The following is a 26,236-nucleotide window of genomic DNA, read 5'->3' on the forward strand; positions in this document are numbered from 1 at the left end:
GAAACAAAACAAACATATATCTTCTAACACTTAATATTCAGTAACACCATCTTGCAGTGAATTTCCTTCTTAAAATTGTTCAGTGATAAGAAAAGTATCTTAACAAGATGGAACATGATTTATTCAATTATTTACAATCTTACAAACAATAGAAATATTAAAAAAAAAAAAAAAAAAAAAAAAAAGCTGTAACAGCAAACTTCTAAAAATCATCTAACTTTATAAACTACAATAAAATATAATTAAAGTGCAACTTATCAATGAACTTTAAAATGAAAGATTAAGATCAATGAAAGTGTCATCGTCAATATGTGTTGAACTTTAAATAAATGACATAAGCAACAAATACATCAAAATATTTCATTACATAAAATGTTATTTCATAATATATCATTCTGTTTTGCAATTAAATAAAAGGAAGCATGTATAAGAAATCTTTAATTATCTGCTCATATGTTGGAAAATTATTGCAGATACTTAAATTAATGATTTTGCAGATTTAATTAAACATAACTTCCCTGATATTAGGAAGCAGAATCTGATATATTGTTAGTGTTTTGATTGCCAAACTGTTGGTGGGATTGAGAATTGCAACACTCAAAATATATGGAGTGAACATAAATGTATGCTATATAAACAATAAATAAATGGCAATATTTCTGGTTATAAAACTTTTATGAATAACCTATAAAAAATCAAAAACTCCAATATTTACTAATATAGAAATATGTTATATTTTCATCATTCAAAAAGCAGATAAAGCAAATGTATAAAATGCAAGTAAATAAATAAATAAATCAATAAAATAAAAAAAATTACTTATTCGACTTCTACTTTTTATAACAAGGGACTAAAACATTCTACAATGAAGTTTAAGATAATAAAAACTACATAATTTGTAAGCAACTCTATTTGATCAGCTTTCAGTATATCATGTATAGGGTTTATATAAAAACCGGTTTTCGAATTCAAAATTTCCAAAAAAACGATTTTAGCCAGTTTTCGATTTTTTGTCCAAAAAAAAAAAAAAAAAAAAAAAGAGATCAAAAAAGGAAAAATATTTTATTTAATTTATATAAAACATTGAAAATCGAAATCAATATCAAAGTCAAAATATAAAAAATAAAATTAAGGATTACATATACATACTATTTACACAAAATAACGAAAACTGAAACAAAAATTTGAAATAATATTTATATTATTTTCACCAATTTTAATTTCTGCTAAGATAATAGGATTTTAAAAAATTTAAAATATCCACTGAACGGTGGCTAAGTTTTGTTCTTCTTTTGGACACAATGTTGCCTGAAATAGAAAGTATTTACTAGCTACTAAACTTGATTTTATAGTTTTCATGGCATCAAATAACAAATTTATTTTTTTTTCTATTATTTATTACCTCAATTAATGAAAATTCAGTTTTCAGTGTCTTTGGATTTGTAAGTTTTTCTTCAGGGTCTTCAAGAAATTTATGAACTGATTTTTCCATGACTTCTTTTAAAAAAAGCATTACTCTGATGAGTAGTTTCTTCGATTTACACTTCATCAGAATTACATTCCACATAAGAATTTGTAAATATTCTAGACAATATCTTTCCTGATAAATTAATAATTTCGGTTTTTGAAGCTAAAAAAAGTACATTAGACTTCTCTGAACTAAAAATGTTTTGTGGATATTCCAAATACAGCAAAAGAGTTGCTAATTCTACTTGTCTTCTTTCTTGAATTTGCTCTTCTAAATCATATAATAATTTCAAACTTATTTCAGCGTTTAAATTTTTAAATTCATTTAACAGAAATTCAAATATACCTACACTTGTTAATAAATTGGCATGACTTCGCCCTAAGCCTTCAGCTGCTAGATAAATCGGCCCCAATCAATAAAATTCATTTTTTTTTTTTTTCTTCTGAGGAAGAAGAAGAATAGGAATATCCAGGCGTTCCGGAAAACCGGTTTTCTTAATTTAAAATCCGGTTTTCAAATCTGACAAATTTACATTAAAAAACCCGGTTTTTTAAAACCGGGTCTGAAAAACCATGAAACCCTATTCATGTATGAAAAAATGAACACAGGAAGCGAAATGAAACATGAAGTTAACAATTTTTTTAAATCATAAATATATACTAAATTTTTAAAAGAAAAAAAATATATATTGAATTCAGTTCACAATAATAAAATCTTAATAGACAGAATGTATAATTTTTTACTGTTGAAAAGGGATGTGGGATTTTTGAGCTAATGAGAAAAGATAAAACTTCATTACAGTCCAAAATGAAAATGATTTAATAATGTCTTGTGATGGATGCAATTTAGAACCAACCACAAATGCTCTTTAAAAAAAATTATGAATGCTCTCAAGAAATTTTCATTGAATCTGGTAAGTTGTAAGGATTCATAATAATAGTGAATTTAAACCTAAACACATGTATCTCAAAATATTATTAAAAACAGGCAATAAATTATTAAAAATTCCTTTTAAAATCAATATTTTAAGTTAGTAGAAAAATTTCAACTATACTATGCATGAAATAGGCTTTATTAGGGTAATGATAAATCAAAGAAAAAAATTATATTGCATTATCACCAACTGGTTTGCGAAGTTCAATTTAAATGATTAAAGCAAAAGTCAACAGAGAGAGAAAGAGAGAAGGGGGTTAGGATGTAAAATTTATTTTCTAAAGATTGAAAACAGTTTCAAATTATATTTTAAACACTGACAGAAAAAATATTTTCCTCCTAAATACAGATACTTATTGATTTTGAATACGAATAACTTTCTTTAACGACACAAAATCTGTTTTTAGCAAACATTTCAAGAAGTAAAAATTACTCTCCTCTATATTAGAAAATTGCCTTTGCAGAAGAATTAATATCAGGCATTAATGTTTACATCCAACTAATGCCTTTCCCCCCTTTTACATAGTATAATAACTTAACATTTAAATAGCACTTTCTTTTAACTTACACAACAAAAAGTAGAGAAATAGACAGTTTAAAAAATTTGATTAAAAATAAAAATATTTAAGATAATATAAAAATATCAAATTTGACAAACTGCTTTTCAAAAGACAAATTTATGCTCTATGCATTTATGCAAGAAAGTCAAAATATTCTAAAAAGAAACAAAATGTACAATATAAAATAATAATGCATAAAACAGTTTTGAAGATAGTTTATTAATAATGCTGAAACTCAGCTGAAGACTGAAACCAACTAAATATTTAACATATTAATAGTTTTATTTTTCTAATAATTAAGTGAAAATTTATAAATGTATAAGTTAGATAATAATTAACTCTTAGAAACAAATCTTCCAAACGGGCATATTTAAGCATAAATAATTAAACTATCAATAATATACAAAAAAAAAAAAGTGCTATTTCATTAAAAAAATTAAATTGAAATACAAATGCATAATGTTAAAAGCATATTCTCATGTTTTATTTGAACCACCATAAAATATGAATTTTAGAATGTTTAGTATGATAAAAAATACTGAAAGTCAACTAGACTAGCTAGTTATAATAATCCTATATATTTATAGAAATATATAAATAGATTCATATATTTCATTAAGTCTGAGAAAGGAATTTTCTTTCGTTTTATATGTACATAAGGATTAAAATTTAATTCATAGGTGGTCTTCCTCCTCTGGCAGCTTCTTCTAGAGTTCTTAATTTGATTTCTCGTTCTCTTTGTTGTTGTTGTCTGAAAGAAAACAGTTGTATTACTAAACAATATATAGAATTATCAATAAATGTTCCTAAAATTGACAATAAATAAACTTTCAACATGGTATTTATTTTTAATATTTTTTTGAAAAGAAATAAATGGCATAGTATGGTTAAGCAGCACCTGGAGTGCAATTTGTTTTTTCAGTCTCAAGTGGCTATCTCTGGTATAATAAATGTATTGTTTGATTGATGTAGGTATTATTCTGAAAATGATACTCTTGACATCATTCTTTAAATTTTTTTTTGTTACATTTAGCTATAAGAAATGAATAAATACAGTTAAAATTTGTCTTTCTGAGATTGATTTAGAACATTTATGCCCACTTTCTTGTCTCTTGCCACTATACCACTGAACATATTTCCTTCAATAAAATCCAACATATTAAAGCATGGTCTACAGCCACTTTTCATAACAAGAAAAATCTCTTATTGAATAAGAGATTGAAAATCAAAAGCACGATCACATAGCCACACCAATAAAAATCCTTTTTTTTTTTTTTTCCAAGGAAAAAATGGATGAAAATCTAAGTCAACCTAAACTGAGGCATCCCTGGTCAACAATTCTTCAATTTAAATGAGGAATACTGACGCACACACACAAATTTCGATTTGCCATTCTTTTTAAAGAATTCTTAATTTGTTTGAAATACATTTTTGTCTTGAAATTTCAATAAAAGGTCTTTCAGACTGAATTTTTTTATTTTTTTAAATATGAGAATGAAAGTTGTTTCTTACAATAACCAATATTTCATGTTCTTGTTTACAGATATGACTCTACAAAACATTTATTTGAATAATATACTTTCTTTATTGGTATTAGCTTAGTGACTTTAAGATAAAATTTTGTATGCTTACAGTCACTCATTTTCAATATCCTGTTAATTCTTATTTTATATCCAAGATATAACAATAATTTTCTAAGAATATACATTTTTAAAAAGTAGCAAAAAAAAACAAAAAAACCCACACTTCTAAATTTATTTTCTCAAACTATTTCAGACTAGATGCAAGAGAATGTGATTTCTCCAGATAATAAAAAGTAATGTCGTTAAAAATCTGTTTAAATTAAAAAAAAAAAAAAAACTCTTAATATTTAGGCAAAAATGTTTGATATTCACTTTATTATAAAGAAAATAGTAAAGGGCAGCAAATGTATTTTAAGAAGGGTGGGGGGAGGAGCTTACCTTAAAAATTCTTCATGTTGAGAAATTAATGGTGAAGGATGACCCATTGGTCCACCCATGTGGGCATACCGCTCTCTCTCCATGAAAATTTGTCGCTGTAAGTGCTCATGTTGGGCAAGCATCTAAAAGAATACAACATGAGATAAGAATTAATTCCGTATTTCAATACTATGTAATGCAAAAAAATATTTTAAGCAAAAGGATGAATAAGGAAATTAAAAAAAAAAAAAAAAAAAAAAAAAAAAATCTATGAACTAAAATGAAGTATAATTATAGAATAATGGAGAGGAGAAGGACACATTTGCATTTCTTTCATGAAAGGATGGATAATAGACTAATAATGTTTCCAGCATTGAATTATGTTCTAAAACAATCTGCTAAATATATGGTCCTTGATAACTTCAGTTATACACGGTTCAATAGCAATATTTGCTACAAGTTTTTAGAGGAAAAGGCAAATGATGGAAAAAAAATTATTCTGAAAAAAAAAACTATAAAATAAATAAATTCTCAATTATTTGTGATAACCAAGATGGAGTTATCCACACTCTGGAAAATTTTCATTCCAAATTTGATGGTAAAATAAGTTTCTCAACAAGATTGGGAACAAACGCACATATATAGAATATTTTATCCTATTACATTTCTGCCAAATAGTTTGAAATTTACTTTTTTTTATGAAAAATAATGATATTTATATTATTCAAAATAAAGATATTTATAACACACAATAGTGTATTATTTAAATTTTTAAGTGAATGAAGAATAACTCATTACTGAACATTGCAGTACAATTTTTTCAAGACAAAATATTAGCCTCCCCACCCAATTCAATAAGGAATTAATGCTCAATGTTCAGAGGCAGCAGCGCAAAAGTATAATTACAAGATAAAAGATTGTAACAAAGAATAAAATATAAAAAAATTTCAAATTTAGATTACAGTTTTCTAATCACTACATTTGGTACAGCATGGCCTAATCGGGGTTTTGCACTATTAAATTTAACTAATTCCAAAATTAATAATAATATTAAATTTAATTAATTCCAAAATTAATAATAATATTAAATTTAACTCATTCCAGAGATGGAAAACTGGATAAAATTAATAATTTCTCAAAGAAAGAGTGCTTGGAATGCACAAGAAAGATTCAATGTCATCAAGAGGTTTTACATGAATGAACCATAAAAGTTTGTAGAAAGAATTTTTTTACAAAATGCATATTATCAGGAAACAATGCCATATAAATGTGGCATCAGTTTAAAAATGATTATATGATCACTTGTATTCATACTATAATGATAGCAAAATAGCTCCAAATGATTTTTCACAAGTAATTTTTAAAAATTTTGAGTTGATAATGAATAATAATGCAAGTGTAATAATAGAAAACTTAAATTAAATACTACTATGATAATAAGGTGGCATAAACATAGCAAAACTGTTGTACCTCAACTTTTTTCAATGTATTAATATATCACTAATTTGTCCAATTTTGCACACAAAATCTAAATAGATAACAATCTAATAGAATTCCTTTTAGAAATTTAAATATTCAAGAAAAATACAGTGAATATGATATTTCTCACAATTTAAAGAATTTTTTTTGAAAAGTAACGATTTCTAACATTATGCATATTATGTAACAAAGTACATTTATTTATTCTACAGTTTGTGGAGGGAGAAAGGTGCTGTCAGAAGAAAAATGTTGATTTTTGCCATTATGTAAACATGGCAGTAAGAGCATTAATTCTATTTCAAAATTTGGAAGGAAATTACTGAGACAAATGCAGAACTGCCTTTCCTTCAAGAGGTCAAAGAAGCAAGGTTTCAAAAGTTTTCCCACAAAAGAATTATTATTATTTTGAAATTTGAATATAAATAAAAAAGAAAAATAATCATTCCAAAGAAAAATTAAATTTATTTTGAACTCTTATTTTTAAATAATATCAAAAATTAGTAATCTCTTTGTAAATTTATCTAAATCATAACAAACCAAACCCTTTATTATTTTATAGACTAATAATTAAACTATTGAAAATTGAAGTTATGCTGAAAGGTATCAATAAGCAATGTAGGGTATATATAGTATTCCTCTGGCTATAATGTTTCTACATTATAGCCAGAGGATGCCATGTTTCAAATGAATTCTGTAACATGTTAGGATAGTTCCTCTTTAACAGAGAAGACTATTCCAAGAGACCTCTTATACAGAGAAATTCTTAATTACCTGATGTGCAAACTGCTCATCATATGGTGGCCGGAGCATACCAGCAGTACCTGGGTGTAGAAGCTCAGCCCGGGGAACAATTCCTGGACGAGGACCCCCAGCTGCAAATCCAGTTGGAGGCAACAGTGGATGTGAGCCAGAAGGATGAACACCAGGTTCCATTCCAGGGTGAGCTGGTACTCCCATAGCAGCTGCTGCCGCAGCTGCAGCTGAAACTGCATCATGAGGATGCAAGTGTAGGTGTGTATGAGCATGTGCATGTGTGTGAGCATGAGTGTGCAGTTCAGGAGCTAACCCTGCCATTTGTAAACGTAGCAGAGGGTCAGTGCCCAACATAAGGCGTTCAGAATGAGCTCGTTCTGCATTCATTCGGTCCATTGCAGCAGCTTCAGAAACTGGCACATTAGGTGGTATACCGAGTCTCTCTCGCTCGGCAGGAGTGTATAATCCAAATGGTGCATGATTGATACCTGCATGAGCTTGTGCTAAGCTAACTGCTGGTCCACCCTGCATTGCATATCGACGTTGGAGTTCAATCCAATGAGGGTCATAAGTTCCAGCTGGCATACGTGCCTTCATTTCATACTCAGCTTTGAGCTTGTCATGAAGATCCCTCTCCCGTTTCTCTCGCTCCATTTCTATTTCTAACCTGTAACTTAAAAAGTTTGTTAAAATCTATAATTCTGAAAAAATTACCATATGTGCATATGTAAAGAATATACATACACTCCTACCTATTTTTACAAAAATTCTAAAGATCATAATTTTCACCTCATTTACAGGAAAGCAGAAAAAAGTGTTTCAGTTTATCATTCTGTTATTATTTACTTTATAGCACAGAAATACAAAATATGGTGCTGAAGTAAATTAATTAACATAGATTAATATTTGGATTTGTTCTCGAAATTTTTTAGGAAGACCATTCTATTATTATTTACTTTATATTTATAGCACAGAAATACAAAATATGGTGCTGAAGTAAATTAATTAACATAGATTAATATTTGGATTTATTCTCGAAGATTTTTTAGGAAGTTTCAAAATACTGCCTCAAAATGATAATTTCATAATAATGAAATTATCAAAATTAAATTGCATTATAAAGTCGCAAATATTTTAACTGAAAGAAATTAACATTAATTTTTTTGGAAATACATCAATGTATTAAGGCTAATTATAAATGTGCAAAAATAAGCACAAGCTTAAAAAATAAATAAAAGTACAATTTGTGAAATGAAGAAGAGAATAGCTCATTAAATAAAAGCTCCACAAAAAATTACATTTATTCTTCCCTCCCCAGTTTTTTGCTCACACAAAAACTTTGGAAATGTTGTAAATTGAAATGAATAGAGGGAGGGGGAAAAAAAAATCTTTTTTAGTATAAGCAAATTTAATTCATTTATTAATATATCAAGTATGCTAAATATATATAATATATTCTTATTTAATAAGAGAATAATAAAAATTAATTTTCAGCTTTCTTTTTTTAAACTTTGATTTAGTTTTTTCTTTACTATGAATTAAGAATTAAAAATACAAAACTTCACAAACTTTTAATAAATTAACACATTGTATAAGGTACTCTGTATGCTCACCACGCTCCCAGGGTCAGCATATTTTTAAATGCCCTAGAAGCATATTTACATAAGGTATCCTTAAATATTAAAAATTTGTTTCCTTGCAGATTAAAACACAAACTTTGAAATTAACAAAATGTACAATAATAAAACACTTTATAAGGTACGGTAAACGATCGGCACAGATCTACTGATGAACTGGCTATACTGACCGATTGCTTCCATATGCTAGGAGTGTTGACATTCAGTTATTTGCTAATCATTTGTCATAAGAATGCGTAAGGCTTTGTTACCCTGATAATGAAACAAAAATATTTGCCTCTGTTTGGTTATGCATCCATTCAGCTGAAAAAACATGAAAATGAGGTATCTCGTGACCCAGCCACAATGTTCGGCCTCCTAAAAACTGAGAAATCCTGTAAATAATGCACAATGTCTTCACATTAAACATACTACTTTTTTCTTTCTCTTTTTCAATGTCACAAAATTGCTGTACTGCAGAATTCAATGAAAGACAAAAGAATGTAATATCACCACTATAAAGAATTTTAAATAACTTGCAAAGCATGCGTACTTTTAATTCAACAATGAAAGAATTGTTAAATACCTTTCTCTGGCAGCTGCACCGTACATTCCCGATGTTAACTGGTAGTGTAAAAGAGGATCAATCCCATGAGGCAGCACCCCCATGGGTTGACCGGGTCTTGCATAACCAGGTGGAAAAGCAGCAGCATGAGGTCTTGCATACTCACTAAGTTGTCTTAAAGCAGGGGTATCAGGCCCATTCCTTTGCACATGTCTATCAAAAGGACTCATATGGTGACCATCTGCTTGAGAGCTGGAACCTGGTTTATTATCTGGAGTGGAACCTAATCTCTAAGAAACAAAATTAAAGTGTCATTTCAAATGAACTAAAATGTATAAGCTGGATGACATGATACAATATAAAAGTTTTCATTGAAGGACCTAAGATATTACTTAAACATACATTTGGATTTCAGAAGTAATTATAACAATTACTTAATTTTTAAAACCAGCAATTAAAAATTTCATTTCAAGCATTTTCAATTCTCTATTTCAAAACCAAAATACATTTTCCTTTTGTAAATATTCAATACCATTTGGAACTGATGTCTATGAAATTTCCAATATTTTAAGGGCTATAAATGTAAAATACGTCAAAAATTTATTACCAAAGAACTCAGAGCTAATATACAATGTAGTTAGTTGACAAAAAAATATGTGATTCAACATGTTGCTTGCTAATTGATTATAAATTTTTCATAGAATTTCATAGGAATAAGATGAATTATTATGAAAAACTTTAAAATATGATAAATATATAATGTGCAGCAGTATAAATACAATGCAGATATTGAATCATACATTCTGAATCTCACATCCAGAGGACATTCAAGAATCTATCTAATGCTGCTTTTCTCTCCAAATCTTTTATGCAATCCAACTACAATAGCCTTATAAAAATTTCAGCTTTTGGGATCATAGCAGTTTAGCAGACACTTATGTAAATTAGAAAAGATAGTCAAATTTTCAACATAAATCTAAAGTATTTAATTTAGAACTTACTGCTTTAGTTTCTTCTCTTTCTTTTTCTGCAGCTTTTCTGGCCCTTTCTTCCCTTTTTCGGGCTAATTTTGAATCAGGTACAGGTTTGAATGTCAAATCTGTTCGACAACAAGAATTGAATTCTCCTCTATTCCAGTGCCGTAAGAAGCTATGAAAAAGAAAATGTCAATATGGTACATTTGTGTTGTCATTCAAACAACATAAATGTACCACAGAAATTTGTTACTTGTTTATTTAAGGTAATAAATATTTTTTTTAATAGTTAGAACAAGTAAGAATAATAATAAACTATCACCAACCACAAACCAATAATAAACCTATTTTTTAATATAGATTAATGTTTCTTAAAATTTTTTTCATTTACAACCTTTTTTCTCTTCAAAAATTTACTATGCCATTTTCAGGATTAAAAAACACCCTGAAATATTAGGTAAACAATAAAATAATAATAAAAACAAACTATTACATTAATTTTTATTAAGTATTTTCATCTACACTGTTTTCCCTATTTTTTATTTTTTTTATTTAAGGAAGTTAGTAATATTGAAAAATATACAAATGGTCAGGTGAACGCCTTTTATTTCTATAGTTAAAAAAAAATAATACTTCAATAAGCTTTTGTGATACAACTTAGTATAAACTGTTTTAAAAATCAAACTGACACATAATTTTATCAAAAAATACTTACATGGCAGACTGACTTCTATGACATTCAACATCTTCAACTCTTGGATCTGGACTAGGACCTCTATATGGATAATGAGTTTCCACCTCCTCCTCTTCTTCAATTGTAACTGGTTCTTGTATAACAGAGCATTTTTCTGATTCTATCTGACGTTCAGATGATACGTGTAGGGGATTTTGTGATAATGGTACTTGTGGCGGCATGTTAGCAACATATGTTGTCGGAGGCAAATGTTGCGATGATGTAGGCAAACCAGACTGAGGATGTTGTTGTGATAACGGATGTGGTCTAGGCAACTGATGAGACAAACTGTTTCCCTTTATAGGTGTATGTTGGTTCATTCCTATTTGAGAATACATTGAACTCTGATGAGCAGGTTGGGGTACCGTTTTCTGACTTGAACTATTCTGACTACTTTGATTTTGCATTCCATATGAAGATGGAGATTTAGAAGATCCATGTGAAGCTGACTGATTAGGCACTGAAGAATGTGACGACACCGGCGGTGATTGCACTGAACTTGAAGACTGTGAGTTTCGTGGAAAATTTGAAGAATTCTCATTATGAGAATGAGATTTATTAGGGGGAGGTGATTCTTGATATTGCTGATGTAGTGGGAGAGCAGCAGCATTATAAGGTGATGATGTTGGTGGAGGAGTATGTGTATTGTTTGGAGAATGTGAAGGTGTATTATTGCCATATTTATGCTTCAAAGGTTGTGGCGGCATGTGTGGGAAGGGTGGCAATGCTGGTGCATACGGATATTGAGGTGAAAAAGGTCTGTAATTAAAAGCAGACATTGATGATTGAGAGTGTGAGGTAGCTATGAGTGTTGAATGAGTTGGATAAGGCATTTTGGAATGACTATGATATGAAAGAGAAATTGATGATGATGCAGAAATAGAACCAGAAACTGAACTGTTTGTCATTGACTGATTGATTGATATATTGTTTGAAAACATAGCTGTAGTTGAAGATGAAGTGGATCCATATGCATGTGGGTGATGAACAGGTTCGATTATGGGAGGAGGTGGGGGAGAGGCAGCAATATCAACTGGTTCCATTTTAATGCTTTTTGGTGGAGGTCCAGGATAATGCATGGGATTTGGAACTTGAGAATCTTCTGGGGGTGCTTCTGCAGGTGGAGGAGTGTATGATGCAGGATCTGTCATTTCAACAGGTGGCTCTTCAGTGACAGGAGGGGCTGGTTCTTCAGCAGGAGGAGCGTAACAAGGTGGAGAGGGAACAGGGGAAGGAGTGTAAGAAGGTAGTGAAGCTTCTTGTTTGATCTTATCTACAAGCTCTAGTTGTTCAGATGGATTGGTAGATTCTTCACTATTTTCAGGTTCTTCCACTTCACTTGCAGATAGTTCTTGCTTTACTTCAACTGGACACATAACAGGCTCTGGGGTACCAGGAGGTATAAATTCTTCTTTAACTGAGATAGGCATTTCAACATCTAAAGGTGCTGTCTCAGCTTCTGGTGGCCTAAAATATTAAAATGAATCGAAGTTTAATACCAAATATGCATAAGGATGGCAGTCATAAAGAGATGACATCAATATTTAAAAATGGCTTCAAAACAGGAACAGTAATTTATTTAAAATTTATATAAATATTGTTTAATAAGTTTTAAGGGAATTATTTTCACAAGTGCACAACTATTCAGAAATTTTCTAAAATTATATAAAAGAATAAATAAATAAAACAGAAATTAAGATCAAATTTTCATATAAGGAACAGCTGCAGACAAATTATTTATAAAGGAAAAGGAATATTTTTCTTGATTTGCTATATACTTCATACAAATTAAGTAATTCACAATGTTCTGTTAATATTGATTATGATTACATATTTTGTACTAATGATATCAATCAACCTCAACAAAAGTATCAAATGAAATAACTGGATGATATGAAACCAAAGAGCACTTTTTATTTAAATATTTTGAAATGTTTGAAATAATATAATATAAGTAGCTGATAAAAAAAATCAATATCAACACTTTTACTAAATACTGAAAAAAAAAAAAAAAATACAAATTAATTAATCAAAACATCACTTAGAGTATTGAATCTATCAAACTAGTAATAAAAATCTTTTTATATGCAAATGTTAAATATTAAGACATCACCCTTTTTCTTTTCTTTATATGCATATGAACCATACTTAAAATAGTTTTAATTTGCAATGATTCACAGAAAAATAAGTTCAAGAAATCAATAAAGAGAGTAATATAGTTACTGATTTATTTATTAAACAAAATAAAGAACCATTACATATATCAGTTTTATAAAATTTACAGCAGGTTAATGACCAGTTTTTCTTTTACATATAAAATGAACCCTTCATGTGAAATTGCAAAACGTAATATTGATCAGTATACAAAGTAGCAATATAATAATAATAAATAAACATACACTTCAGGTTCTCTTTCAACAGCAGGAGGAGCAGGAAGCTCAGGCAGTACGGGAACAGGACTTGCAACAGGACTACCTCCAGGACTCGGTGAACTAGGGGTTTCATTATCAACTGGGACTTCTTCATTTGACACACTACTCTCTGTACACACAGATTCAGAAGGACTATCTGAACGAATTTTCTTTTTTTCAGGCTTGGCTTCTTCACTCTCATCAGGACTAGTTTTTTCTTCCTTAACTCGTTTCTTGCCTTTTTGTGTATTATCTACAGCCTGTTTCTAAGGGAAGAAACAAATAAACAAATAGAAACTTTTGTAATATTTTTTCATTCTGCAAGACACATAATCATGAGCACTAATTCCTATTGATAGTAATTCAAACTAAAAGAGAAGGCTCACTCTTCTGCATAATATTATACTAAAATAGAAAATAAGAAATAAATTTTTGAAGGGGAAAAAAAAGAAAAGAAAATATTGAATTTAACAAAATGCCAAAAATAACTAAGAGAAAGGGGTAAAATTAACATAAAATAATTCTGTGAACAAAATATCAAAAGGATAAATGCTCCCTACAAAGCTAAATTCATTTTGTATACATACAGCGATAAATATGACTTCTATAACCAACAGATATCTAAACTGTGGATCATAATGCGACATTGAATGCAAATTAGTTTAGTTATATTAACAACCCATTTTAAAGCAACACTAGGGCTATTTTGGGATGAACCTCGTAATTTTGACCAGCGGTCCGATGACGAAGACGACACCTGAACAGGCACCTCCTTCTCAAGTTCCACACCAACGAGAGAACATTTGGCCAAATCGAATTTAATGTGCACCAGACTTGCATACACAACAGATCTTCGGTGGAATCAGGTCTCGAACCTGAAACACTCTAGTTCCAAAGCTAATACCTTACTACCAGGTCACCATGCACCCCCCTGAATGCACATGTTTCTTTTCATAATTTGTAAAAATGTGACATAAGTTTAAAATTTTCACCAAGCCATATATTAAAATTATTCTTTACACAATGATATTTAATATAAAATGTTTCTTTCTTCAGGAAAAACTCCTGTTTGACCATAAAACATTTTACAGAAAAAATATCTGTCTGCTGCCCATTTTTTTTTTTTTAAATTAAATGCACTGAGGATGAAGTGGTTTGTTACAGATTCAGTTTTTAAAAATATGTCACAATATTTAAATTTTTGATGTTCTATTTATAAGACTGCTATATTTCATTTCTGTGGCTAAACTAAATGTATTCCTCTTTTTTTTTTTTTTTTTTTTTTTTTTTTTGCCTAAATCAATATATTTTCCTCAAATCAATTTGAACTGACATATAGCATTCATTAGTCACATTTAAATGTCAAATTGTTATCAATTTGAAATTCTTCATTTTAATCTATTTTTGTAGAAAATGCAAGAAAATCAAAAATATTTATTTTTGATATTTTATAATATTTAAAAATTCTTTTTATACATATCTATAAAAAAAGCTTTTAAAAATGGCTAACTAATTTTTTGATAATTTTTCTATATATAAATACATATGTAACAAAGTATCCAAAAAGAAAATAAATTTGGAATTAACATCAATTTATTTTTTCACAAGACAAAGGGGGATCATGTTTTTTTTGTACAAAGGGCGATCATGTCTGTTCTTACCAGGACACAAAAGCAAAAGTCAGTTAAGTTTTTCCCTTAGTACTTTTACTAAGGAATTCTAATTGGAATTACTTTGACACATATCGATTGAAAAAAGCAAATCTTAGGTATTTTTGGAAGTTATGCCATGGGCGTTAGGGATTTTTAACCCTTTCATTGCAGCATGAGAATTATAAAAACAGCAATTTTTTAGAACAATGATTAGAAATAATTAAATAAAAAGTAGAATTGGGATCAAGAAGTAAGAGAATGTTTTAGAATAAAGTAATATGGTTCAATTTAAGAAAAAATAGGAAATTACTTAAGATTTAAATTAGATTAAAAGATACCATTGCATATATATATAAAAAATTTAGTTTTATTTAATAGTTGGGAATCCTAATATTATTTAAAAGATAATTACTCAAATCTACATTTTAAATTATTACATTAATGGATAAATGAATTATTTGATTAAATTTAGTGACACAATATATAGAACATAACTGATTTATCTAAAGGGGGTCTGGAATGAAATTTTCTATCTGTACTCCAAAACGAATTATCTGTTTAGTTCTATTCTATGAATATATTCATAAACAGAAATAATAATAAAATTAATTCCAAGAACAGTTAAGTTAAAAAATATTTTATATCATGGTGAATCCATATTTATTTGTATATTTCTTTTAAAACTTTAAGAGGGGGGAGAGATTTTCTCATTACAAAAATTTGATATGTATAAAAAAATAATATGGTTTATCTGCTTTAGATACCATACTGTCAAAGCTAAATGTTGCAAGTTTAAACTAATTTATAATTAGAAAGGTTAGAGAAAGATTTTATATTTAAAATAATATGAGGAAGGATATCCAGATATTACCTTTTTCTTATCTGCATTATTAGTATTACAACTGCTAGCAACACCGGGAGATTTTCTTTCAACTTTGACAGTAGCAGAAATATCATTCCCAATTGTCTTAGGACTTTGACGCTAATGGAAATATACGCTCAGTTAACTATCTTAGAAAGATCAGCAAATTGGAAATTAATTTCTTCCCAGAAAAAATATGTAAACATATTTTACAAAATATTTATAAAATTTATTGTGAATGAAATATATTAATTTTAAGAATCAACTATATGCTAGAAAGTTATTTAAAGATTTAATTTCAAATTTGTTTAACACCTTAAGTCAATTAAAACAATTGCTTTATCAATAGAAACAAACAGAAGTTTCTAATTTAGATAATTTATATGGGTACAATAAATCAAATAGCAATTTTAATCTCTTTTATTGATTATAATTAAAAGATGGCAGTTTTATTGCTAATTAACTTCAATATATTTTTTTAAAAATCATTAGTAACTTTAATATATATGCATCATACCATTTTTTTTATACGGACCTGAAAATACCCTAAATACCTTGCACTCACTATTAAACAATTTATCTGGGTCCCTTGTTTATAAAATGTGTTAAAAATTGGAAAAATGAATCTTTTAAAATAAACAAAGAAAAACAAGAACAAAAAGGTTAAAAATAAATGATAAAAAATAGAAACACTAAAACACTGAATCTTTTGTTGGTATTTAACAAAATACATAAACAGAGGGTTAAAAAAATTAAAGTTTCCAGAAACCATTGAGGATACACATTAAAAAATTTGTATTTCAAAAGATTAAATTCTTTTAGATTTCCTTACTTTTTGATGCATTTAATTTAATAATGGAATTTCATTTAATATAAATTAAGAATAATATAATAAGAATTCATTTATAAATTAACTTTTAGAATGCATACATTTTTCATCAAATTTAGAACTAAGATATATGAATATCTTAATTCTAATTATCTTATATATATGAATATAAGATATCCATTTAAAAAAATTAATTTAAAAACAGTAACATTAAATCGTTTTAAACTAAAAATCAGTTATCCTCATAAATGGGTCATATTATGATGGAAATATTTGCTTGAATATTAGATTACATATACATTTTATAATACGTTATGTCAGTGTGTTTACCACAACAAAAATATTTAGGGAGATGTAATGATTTTTTATTTGGTTGACTCGCACACTTTGCTCATACACTGTTACTTACTTCTTTACTTCTTCGAGTTCGCATTACATGTTTGCCACTCTCAGAATCTTCCTCTTTCACAGGTTGAAAAAGAAATGGCAAATTATCTTTTGTATCCACAGGCCGAAGCTCTCCATGTTTTTTATAATATAGCCGGCATTCAGTGCACATAACTGCTAAATCTTTACCAACTGGTAGCCAGTCTTTGGATGCTACAGAAATAGGCTTTATTAATATCTAAGTTTTTAAAAATTTATTAGATTAAAAATATACCCATGAAATAAATTATTTGTAATTACAATAATTATTTTATTTTTATTCTATTCTGTTCTGTTCAACTGAAAGACAGGTTTGAGATGCCAATCCAAATGAATACTTTTTTTTTCTACAGAGAATGTTAATTTTTTTCACATTTTGAAATTCATTTCACTGCTACTCTTTTAGTTATAATATTTATGGCAAGTAATATCAATCTTTCCTTCCAACTTCTCTCATAGAATGCATATCTTACATACATAGTATGAAAGGAAGATCCATAACAGATTCTAAACTGAATAATATATTTAAACTACCAAAGAAAAGTAAATGAATAAAGAAACAACTAAAGATAAAAATTATAAATATTCTACAACCATATATTTTACATAAATGTACAAAAAAGAAAAGACTACAATATCATTGTACACAACCTTAAATTAATATTTAAAAAATGTTTATATCAATAATTATTAAAGGAAAGAACTTATCTTTAACAGGGAAAAAAATATATTTTGCAAACTACTATTTAGGAAAAATTAATAAACATTACATTTTTAAGTCTAAAAAAACCCTATTATCATTATATACAATATTATTACATTCAAGAGTGTGTAGTTTTAGTAAGGGTATCTTTTAAAAACTTTATTATAATTTAACCATAATTCTCTTTTTAATCTGTAATTCCTTATTATAAATATTATGGAATTCTAAAATCCTCTTTTTTTCAAATATGCTACAAGTTAAAACTACAAATATGAATGCAACATTTAATTGACTCAATTAATCTATACTTATAATAAAGCTCAATGTGTGTGTGTGTTGGCGCTCTACAGGCCAGGTCATTTGACATACAGCTATCAAATTTGGTACATGTATACCTTAGAGGTCGGGAATGTGCACCTGGGGTCCCTTTTTTTGAAATTTTAATTAGAATTTTAATTATTAATTAAAAACTAACTTTCCCGCCAAAAAAATCTTCCATTTTCCCCTCCGCCAAAAAAAATCTTCCATTTCCCCCACCGCCAAAAGAGTAAGGCTTCCGTTTCTTTTTTCTCCCAACAGTAATGAGGCTAGGGTTAATATTTTTCGGCGGATTGTTTTAAACGATTCTGTTTATTTTCTTAATGTTTTATGCATTTAAAATTAAACATTGTTAATTAATCCATGTTTCAGATTCATTCTGAAGTACTTTTGAATTAAAATAACACAGAATAAAGGAAATTAAAAATGTATAATCTGCCTAGCGTTACCCCAACTAGCGTAGAAAAATTCACGCATTTGCGTTACCTAACTGGCGAAGAAAATTCACGCATGCGCATTGTTCTGATTGTTGTCATGACAACAAGTTTCAACGGATGATTTAAATTATTTTTAGGTTAGTTGCTTGCTTTTGTAAGTAAATTGTATTTATGTTAGTTATATATTTTTTGTATATACTTATAGTTTTAAGTACATCGTTTTTTAAGTAGTTTTATTTAACCTGTTTTCAATGATTTAAATTATTTTTAGGTTAGTTGTGTACTTTTGTATTTAAATTGTATTTATGTTAGTTATATATTTTTTTGTATATGCTTACAGTTTTAAGTACATCGTTTTTTAAGTAGTTTTTTTAAACCTGTTTTAGACCGATTATTTTAAACGATTCATTTTATTTTCTTAGTGTTTAATGCATTTAAAATGAAACATTGTTCATTAATCGATCTGTTCATGATGAATCTGAGAAAATTTTGTTGACAAATTCTTGAGATATTACATAAATTAAGAAAGATATTCTTTAGTGCCCATAAAGTTTAAACGCTCAGTGACTCTATTATCAGTAATCATATTATTAAAAAAAATGCTTTGTTTCAGTAAAAAATATTATTATATTAATTGCAGATTAATCATTTACATTTTAATTTAAAGCATAAATTCTACGAGGGGTAACAGAAAATTAGAGAGATACATATCACGTTATGACTGAAGGCCTTTATAATATTATGAGTGAATTATATGACTATCAAAATTTGAAGTTTTAAAATATTTTGCTGAAGAATCTATTAAAGTTGGAATTGCATAAAATATTTAATTATTAAAATTTTAACGAACATTAAGATTGGCGAACCGGCTGGTCGCCAAAGGCGGCTAGTTAACAAATAATTGAGCTTAGCAAACATTCAAATAGTGTATTGAAAATCAAAATACATATGTGTATAAAATTTAAAACACAAGAATTATGTGAAAAATTGATTACAAAATTTCAATTACAAATATGAAACAAATCAAAAGAGTAAAAAAATAACAAATCAACCAACTTACTGGTTGTCAAGCAGTTCTGACAAGTGTACCCAGTAACATCTCCTCTAGAATCAGAATCTTCCGAATCCTCACCTTCATCACTACCAGAACTACCATCCACTAAAAGGAGATATTTTAAAGGGAAGTTTGATTAATTTGCATATGAATGGGAGTCACATCTTTATCCATTATAAATGTGTTCATATAAAAAAAGGGTGAGTACAAAATGGTTTTTGTCAGTATTAAATGCTATAAGAATTCAACTTTTTCAAATATCTTAGAAAATCTTCTACAAATAATATATTATAAAAATTAACATTTCTTTCCACTATATTTACAATAAATTACACAACTAGTATTTAATACATGGCATCTGTTTAAAATTTCTTTTAAAGAAGAAATCTTGGAAAAGCGTTTTCGGATTATCACTGCAATCAATTAATTTTCCAGGTACTTTTTGAAAATCACATGCCATCAATAGTACAAAACAACACCAACTTAAAAAAAGAAATTATTTAAAAACTTAATAAATATACATATATGTATCTTATAATAAATACATATTCTTATAACTTAAAAAACGTAAGCGAGACCAGTTTAATTAAATTTTTTTAATTAGTGAAATATTACAGATTTCAGATTAGTACCTTTTCTATCAATCTAATTCATTCCATAACATCAGCGTATAATTTCTGATAACATTAAAACTGGCACAAATAATAAAAAATCTGCCTGTTGTATACTTTGGCATCAGTTAAATTAAAACATGCATAAATAAATATATAAGGAATATCATGTAACACTGCGAAAAATGAATTCTATCGAAAAATTACTCATGTATTAAAATTTGGCATATAGGAGAGAAAAGAAAAAAGGACAATAGGAATTACTTACTAAAATCATTAGAAGCAGGCCTATTTTGCTTGACTGGACTAGGTTTTATTCGTCGCAATGTATTTTGACGACGGTTCCGTCTATGTGTTCGAGATGTTAAAGCTCCTGGAGATTTTTTCCATAGATAATAGAACTCCACTAAGTCAGACTATTAAGAAAAATAAAAAAAAGAGACAATTATACACATGTGAACATAAATATTTTTCATTTTAATAATAATAAAAAAAGTGTCTATGAAGTGTTAAGAAGTCAAATTTCACATGGTATGAAGTTTTGTTGTTTATATCCGAAAGGTTGATTTATTTCCCCATTTCATATATGAGTATATTCCAAACAATTAAGTAATTAATTGCCTTTTGGCAAAAATTTTTCAAATCACCATGTAAAGAGCAAATAATCTTGAACATAAATTATCAACACAATGAAGATTTCGAGTAAAAGAAAACATGACATCACAGAATAAATGAACTATTATTTGTATTAATAAATTTTTTAAATATTAAAAATTTCAGACTTCTATGTATTTATTTTTATACATTTCTTTGTTTGAAATGCTTATTTTGCCAAGAGAGTATTATTCAAGTATAAATCTCACTGGGTTTCACTCTCAATATTAATTAGAGTTAAGATAGCATGGTTTATCTTCTGAAAATAATTTTTACGGCCTTTAAATTTTCAAAAATTTAGTTTCCAATTTAATTTTTAAGAAATTCATAAAATTTTAGAATAATTATAAAGAACTGAAATTTTGCTCTTAAATTTCATTGAAAAACTATTTTACTAAATAAAAAAAAATAATGCTGACTGCAATTGACAGTTTTTGCAGTAGACAATTTTGTCACAAGTTAATAAACTGTCAAGATATACAATTCCGAATGTTCTTCAAAAAATCAATACAATACATTAGTCATTTATTTAATATAAGGTAACTGAGTAACAAGGCATATCTTAAGCGTTTAAAAACTCCCAATCAAAAAAATTATTAAAATAAGAGAATTAGAACCTAATATTTTAAAGAAAAGTCATTGACTAATTTTGCTAATGGTCACAAGTTCAGCATCACAATCACAAAAATATCCTTCAGTTTTTGTATGGAAAATTTGAAATATTTCCTCCGACCAAATATTCTTGATAAGTGATTGTATTTAGGCTGGAAGGAGAATTTTAGGAATTTTAACAAATAAATATTTTTAAAAATTATGATTTTTGAATTTAATAAACTAATTTTTATAAAATATAGTAAAATTTTCTGATCATCAGAAAACTATATTAAAAAAGTTCTTTAATAGGAAACATACACACATAAGATAAAATATATAGAAATCTTACAGTTTCTTTATGAGGAAGAAGCTCTTTTCGAATTTTGAAGAAATTTTTCCCATACTGCCTCAAACCTTTCACAAAACGTTTCTAAAAGAGATATAATAAATATGAATTGCCATTAGAATAAGAGAACTTAATTTCTAGCAATAAATAGCTTTAATTCATTATTAAAAAAATGATTCAAATCATAAACATTTACCTTATTATCATTAAATTAAGTGTTTTTGTTCCATACATAAAAATATCTGATACTATTTACATAAAATCCAAGCACATTTAATGCCTGTTGGAGAATCAAGTTTGTTTTACCACTATTATGCACTTTTAATACACATATTATCTAATATGTTTAACACTTCAATTACAACAATCAGCTATGCATTTTCTCCCACAAGCAGTACTGTTAATATAAATATATACTATTTTAATTATGAGAACTATGCTATACTATAATTATTAATATATACCATTAAATTAACATATTGAATATGTGAGTATTAGGAAAAACATTTGTAGATCAACAAATGTGCTAGAAATGTTTAAATAAAAAATTCATAGTCAGTGCTTAATAACAGAGATGCAGTTAAAATCAAAATAAAAGGTTAAATTAGGTAAACTTGAATTGTAATTATATGAAATTTATAAATAATTTTCACTAAATGCAACTATTGGAGAAATAGAATAAGTGGTAGCAATGAAGAGATGTTAAATTTCAAGAAGAAAACAGTAAATATTTCAACATAAATGTTCTTTTTCTATATTATATTTTATGACAATAATAAATTTACTTTAAAACATAAAGTGCAGATGATTTTTTTCTGTCATTTATATATAATCGATCAGTTATTCTATCATCATTTGTAGGCACTGGATCCAAGATTTAACATAAGGCAACTAAATATTTATAACTCAAATTATCATTTTATTTAACAGTCAGGTTCTGCAATGACTAATCCTATTCACTAATAAATGACCTTTCCATTAATGTATCAAATTTTGGTATTTCATGAAAAATACATAGAATTAATGATTGCTTTAATCTTAAAAATGTTTTTTCCTAGAAGCTATCATAGTTTTGGTCCCTCTTATACTAATACACTTTGTGCCCTAAATGATTTCTTAAAAAATGAAATATAAGTTACATGACATAATAAAGATATATTTCATGAAATGCACTTACTTGTTCCTCATCAAGCCACTTTTTTTCAATACCTGGTGGTATGGGATTTTTCACAAGTGCTTGTAAGGCTCTACCAGTATCATAGCAGCTTTCATGTAACTATTTTAAATAAGATAACAGAGAATCATGATAAATACATTCCATTTGATAGTGCAAATTTTGAATTAAAACTATCTACATTTTATTCCTAGCTGCCTCAATATGTATAAATGCACCAAGTACAGCAACCTTACTTAGTACAGTTGAGATAGAATTTCTTTTCTAACTATATATTAGACCAACATATATTATATATATATACAAAATAATAACAATAATAATAATAAAAACCTACAAGATATAAACTCATATAATAATGACTGGTAAAGAAATTGCAAATTATTTTCAATGGTGCAAAAAATACTGGAGCTTCTGTATATAAAATTCCCCATTATAAGGTTTTTAAAATAATGCTGTACAACTCCATAAACATTCTTTTATTACTACAAAAAAGGCTATATTTTTTTAATGCAAAAATTTCTATGATGAAACTTATTAGGAATATTAGACTATCCCATAATAACTCAAATGGGAATATGGTATCCATGTTTGGTTTTCAGCATGTTAAAAAGATCTATGTTTTCTAATTAACAAATTCAACATTAATGTAAAATATATATATATATATATATTAAAAGCAAGGTAAGATTGCTATATTTGGCACACATGCTAACTTCTGTCAAGTTAATGGAAAAATACTAAATTTTTTAACAGTTCCTTTACAAGTAACATTAAAATTTGCATTACAAAAATTATAAAATAATGTGAAGAAGTTTAGAGGTACCAAATCCATAGCATTGATAGTTGTATCATCTCGGGAGGCAGCTACGCACCCATCTTCAGCCGATCCACCATCACACATTCCAGCAAATGCAGCCATACTCCTTTTAATGGTGATAAAGCATCAGTATAAAGGCATTTCAAAATTCTGGTAACACTGAATTTTTCAGAAAACAGCAATTTTGTTATCTTTAAATTATTTGTATATAAATTTTCCGTAAAATTTTGTCATTAATGATTTGTTCCCACCCAGTAAAAGAAAATCATCAACACTGAACACATCTTCCTTTTTTAACTATGAATTAAAATTGCTAATGATCATGGATATATATTTTGATATCATAAAAATATTTATACAGGATACTCTTCTGATATACTAATTTTCAAATCATGAAAACACAGACAACTTATGAAATGTTTTAATACTGTCAAACAAACATAATTTAGAAAACTACATTGAAAATTTCATCCAAATTTTCAAACTAAATATAATTAAACAACTTTAATTTTGTATATCCATTAGTTTTCACTTTATTCAATTAGTTTATGCCTCTTGTAAATAAAAGAATAAAATACTCTAATAAAGTTAAAATTAACTGACATGCATTTCTTTAAGTATAAGGTTTACAACCCCCTCACCAAAAAAAAAAAAAAAAAAAAAAGATTTTGAAAAAGTTTATTTTTTCACAGATTACCAATTTTTTTATCAACAAACTCAAAATAATATATTTCCTTTAAATAAATGTTTCTTGCTTTGTGTAATAATTTTATACAAACTGACTTTTATAAGAATGATAATTACTATAAATATGTAATTATAACAATTTATCTTCATAAAATAATCTCTTATTTACTTAATTTTTATTTATGCATTATAATAACTTGATTTCAGTTTTCAAAAACTGCCTACCTAGCTGCTCGAAGATACATCATGAGATCACAGTCAGGTACACCAGGAGACCATCGCAGTTCTTCACGTGCTTCACACTTTTCTGGCATTTCGTGAGGCCTAGTATGCGGTTTGCAAGGAGGCAGGCGAGCCTGGTGGCTAGGACCCACCCGTATCTCTCCTTGAATTGTCGCCAGCCTGCGAGATTTAGCTGCTCAATTCAGCAGAAAACACAAACACCAAAATGTAAAGATTCTGGGATAATGAAATCTGTTTCACCTAAAAATTAGTCTGTAAACAGAAATAGAACATACATGAAAATCTAGGAACAAATATATTTTATATTACATTTTATACTATATAATATTTTAAAAACATTCAAAATGTGTATAAAAAATGCAGCAACCTTTCCACAATTTAAATTAAGTTTATGGAAGAAACTGGAAAACAATGAATACAAAAATATAAAAATTGCAATTATTCCTCATAAATAATACTGCTTTCTTTCTTCATATTAATTTGATAAATTTTGTTCAAATCTTAGATAAAAATTTAAAATATAGATTAAAACGACGAAAAAAAAATATCATGGGATGCAAAATAAAAGAAGTTATCTTTTTAATTCAAATTTTTCCTAAGACCAAAATTTTAGTATCTTAGCCACTTAAAAATATGAATTTATCATTCCAGTTTATACTGACTGAGGATCTTGCAAACGACAAAAAACCAAATTAAACGAAACGAAATAGGTAATTGTAATTAAATTCAAAAGTTTGATTCTTTTTCTTTCATATTTTCCTTTGCTTCTGAATGAAACATAAAATAATTAATTTTTTTCATAAAAAATATTAATTAAAAAATGCAAACTGCCAGGCTATAAATTTTCATATACCATATTTATTAATTAAACAATGAAAGTATCACTTATTTGTTACTTCATAAAAATATTTATTTCATCTAAATATATTTCATAAGCACAAAGAAAGTATTTTTTTTATCATAAAAGAAGTAAATGATGTTGAATCTTTGCTAAATTACAAAACTAGGTCAACTGATGATTTAAAATGTGATAAATCATTTTAAATTAGGAAATTGAGTTTAAAACAAGACAAGAGGAAATCACTGTCACAGTTGAAAATTAGGAAAAATCTACATTTTAGAGCAGTAAAACTTTTTATATCATTCAGTGAAAAATATTTTTTTTTGTCAATTTCACTAGGAATGGTAATATGAGTGCCGAGATCAGCCAAGTTGCATAGATTTTCAGCATAATGAAATCCTTTTTCTTCAAAGCAGTGGATAGAGAACTGAAACTTCTCTTTGCAAAATCAATAATAAATCAATCCATTTATTAACAGATGAGAACAAATGGGACATTTCTGATACTAATTGGTATTTAATGGCATATTAAAAAGAAAAACAAGAAATCTAAT

At 27.4% G+C, this 26,236-nt stretch overlaps 1 protein-coding gene across 3 annotated transcripts; it reads right to left on the reverse strand.

Moving 5' to 3' along the window:
- Nucleotides 1-1,043: 1,043 nt before the first annotated feature.
- Nucleotides 1,044-25,090, reverse strand: LOC129987986 (arginine-glutamic acid dipeptide repeats protein-like). Of its 3 annotated transcripts, none has more exons than XM_056096163.1 (15): nt 24,825-25,090; nt 23,919-24,018; nt 23,096-23,194; nt 21,922-22,002; nt 20,593-20,740; nt 19,720-19,818; nt 17,185-17,375; nt 15,956-16,066; nt 13,421-13,698; nt 11,004-12,488; nt 10,316-10,463; nt 9,336-9,604; nt 7,152-7,800; nt 4,923-5,044; nt 1,044-3,712 (listed from the first exon to the last, which is right to left on the reverse strand). In XM_056096163.1, exons 1-15 carry the CDS (start codon nt 24,911-24,913, stop codon nt 3,631-3,633), a joined length of 3,951 nt encoding a protein of 1,316 aa, XP_055952138.1. In that variant the 5' UTR covers nt 24,914-25,090; the 3' UTR covers nt 1,044-3,630. The 3 variants fall into 3 exon arrangements, with proteins under 3 accessions (XP_055952138.1, XP_055952057.1, XP_055952215.1); XM_056096082.1 differs by having other exon boundaries at nt 7,152-7,806; XM_056096240.1 differs by lacking the exon at nt 15,956-16,066 and having other exon boundaries at nt 7,152-7,806.
- Between the last annotated feature and the right edge of the window lie 1,146 nt (nt 25,091-26,236).

Source organism: Argiope bruennichi, chromosome 1 (assembly GCF_947563725.1).
Source record: "Argiope bruennichi chromosome 1, qqArgBrue1.1, whole genome shotgun sequence".
NCBI lineage: Eukaryota > Metazoa > Arthropoda > Arachnida > Araneae > Araneidae > Argiope > Argiope bruennichi.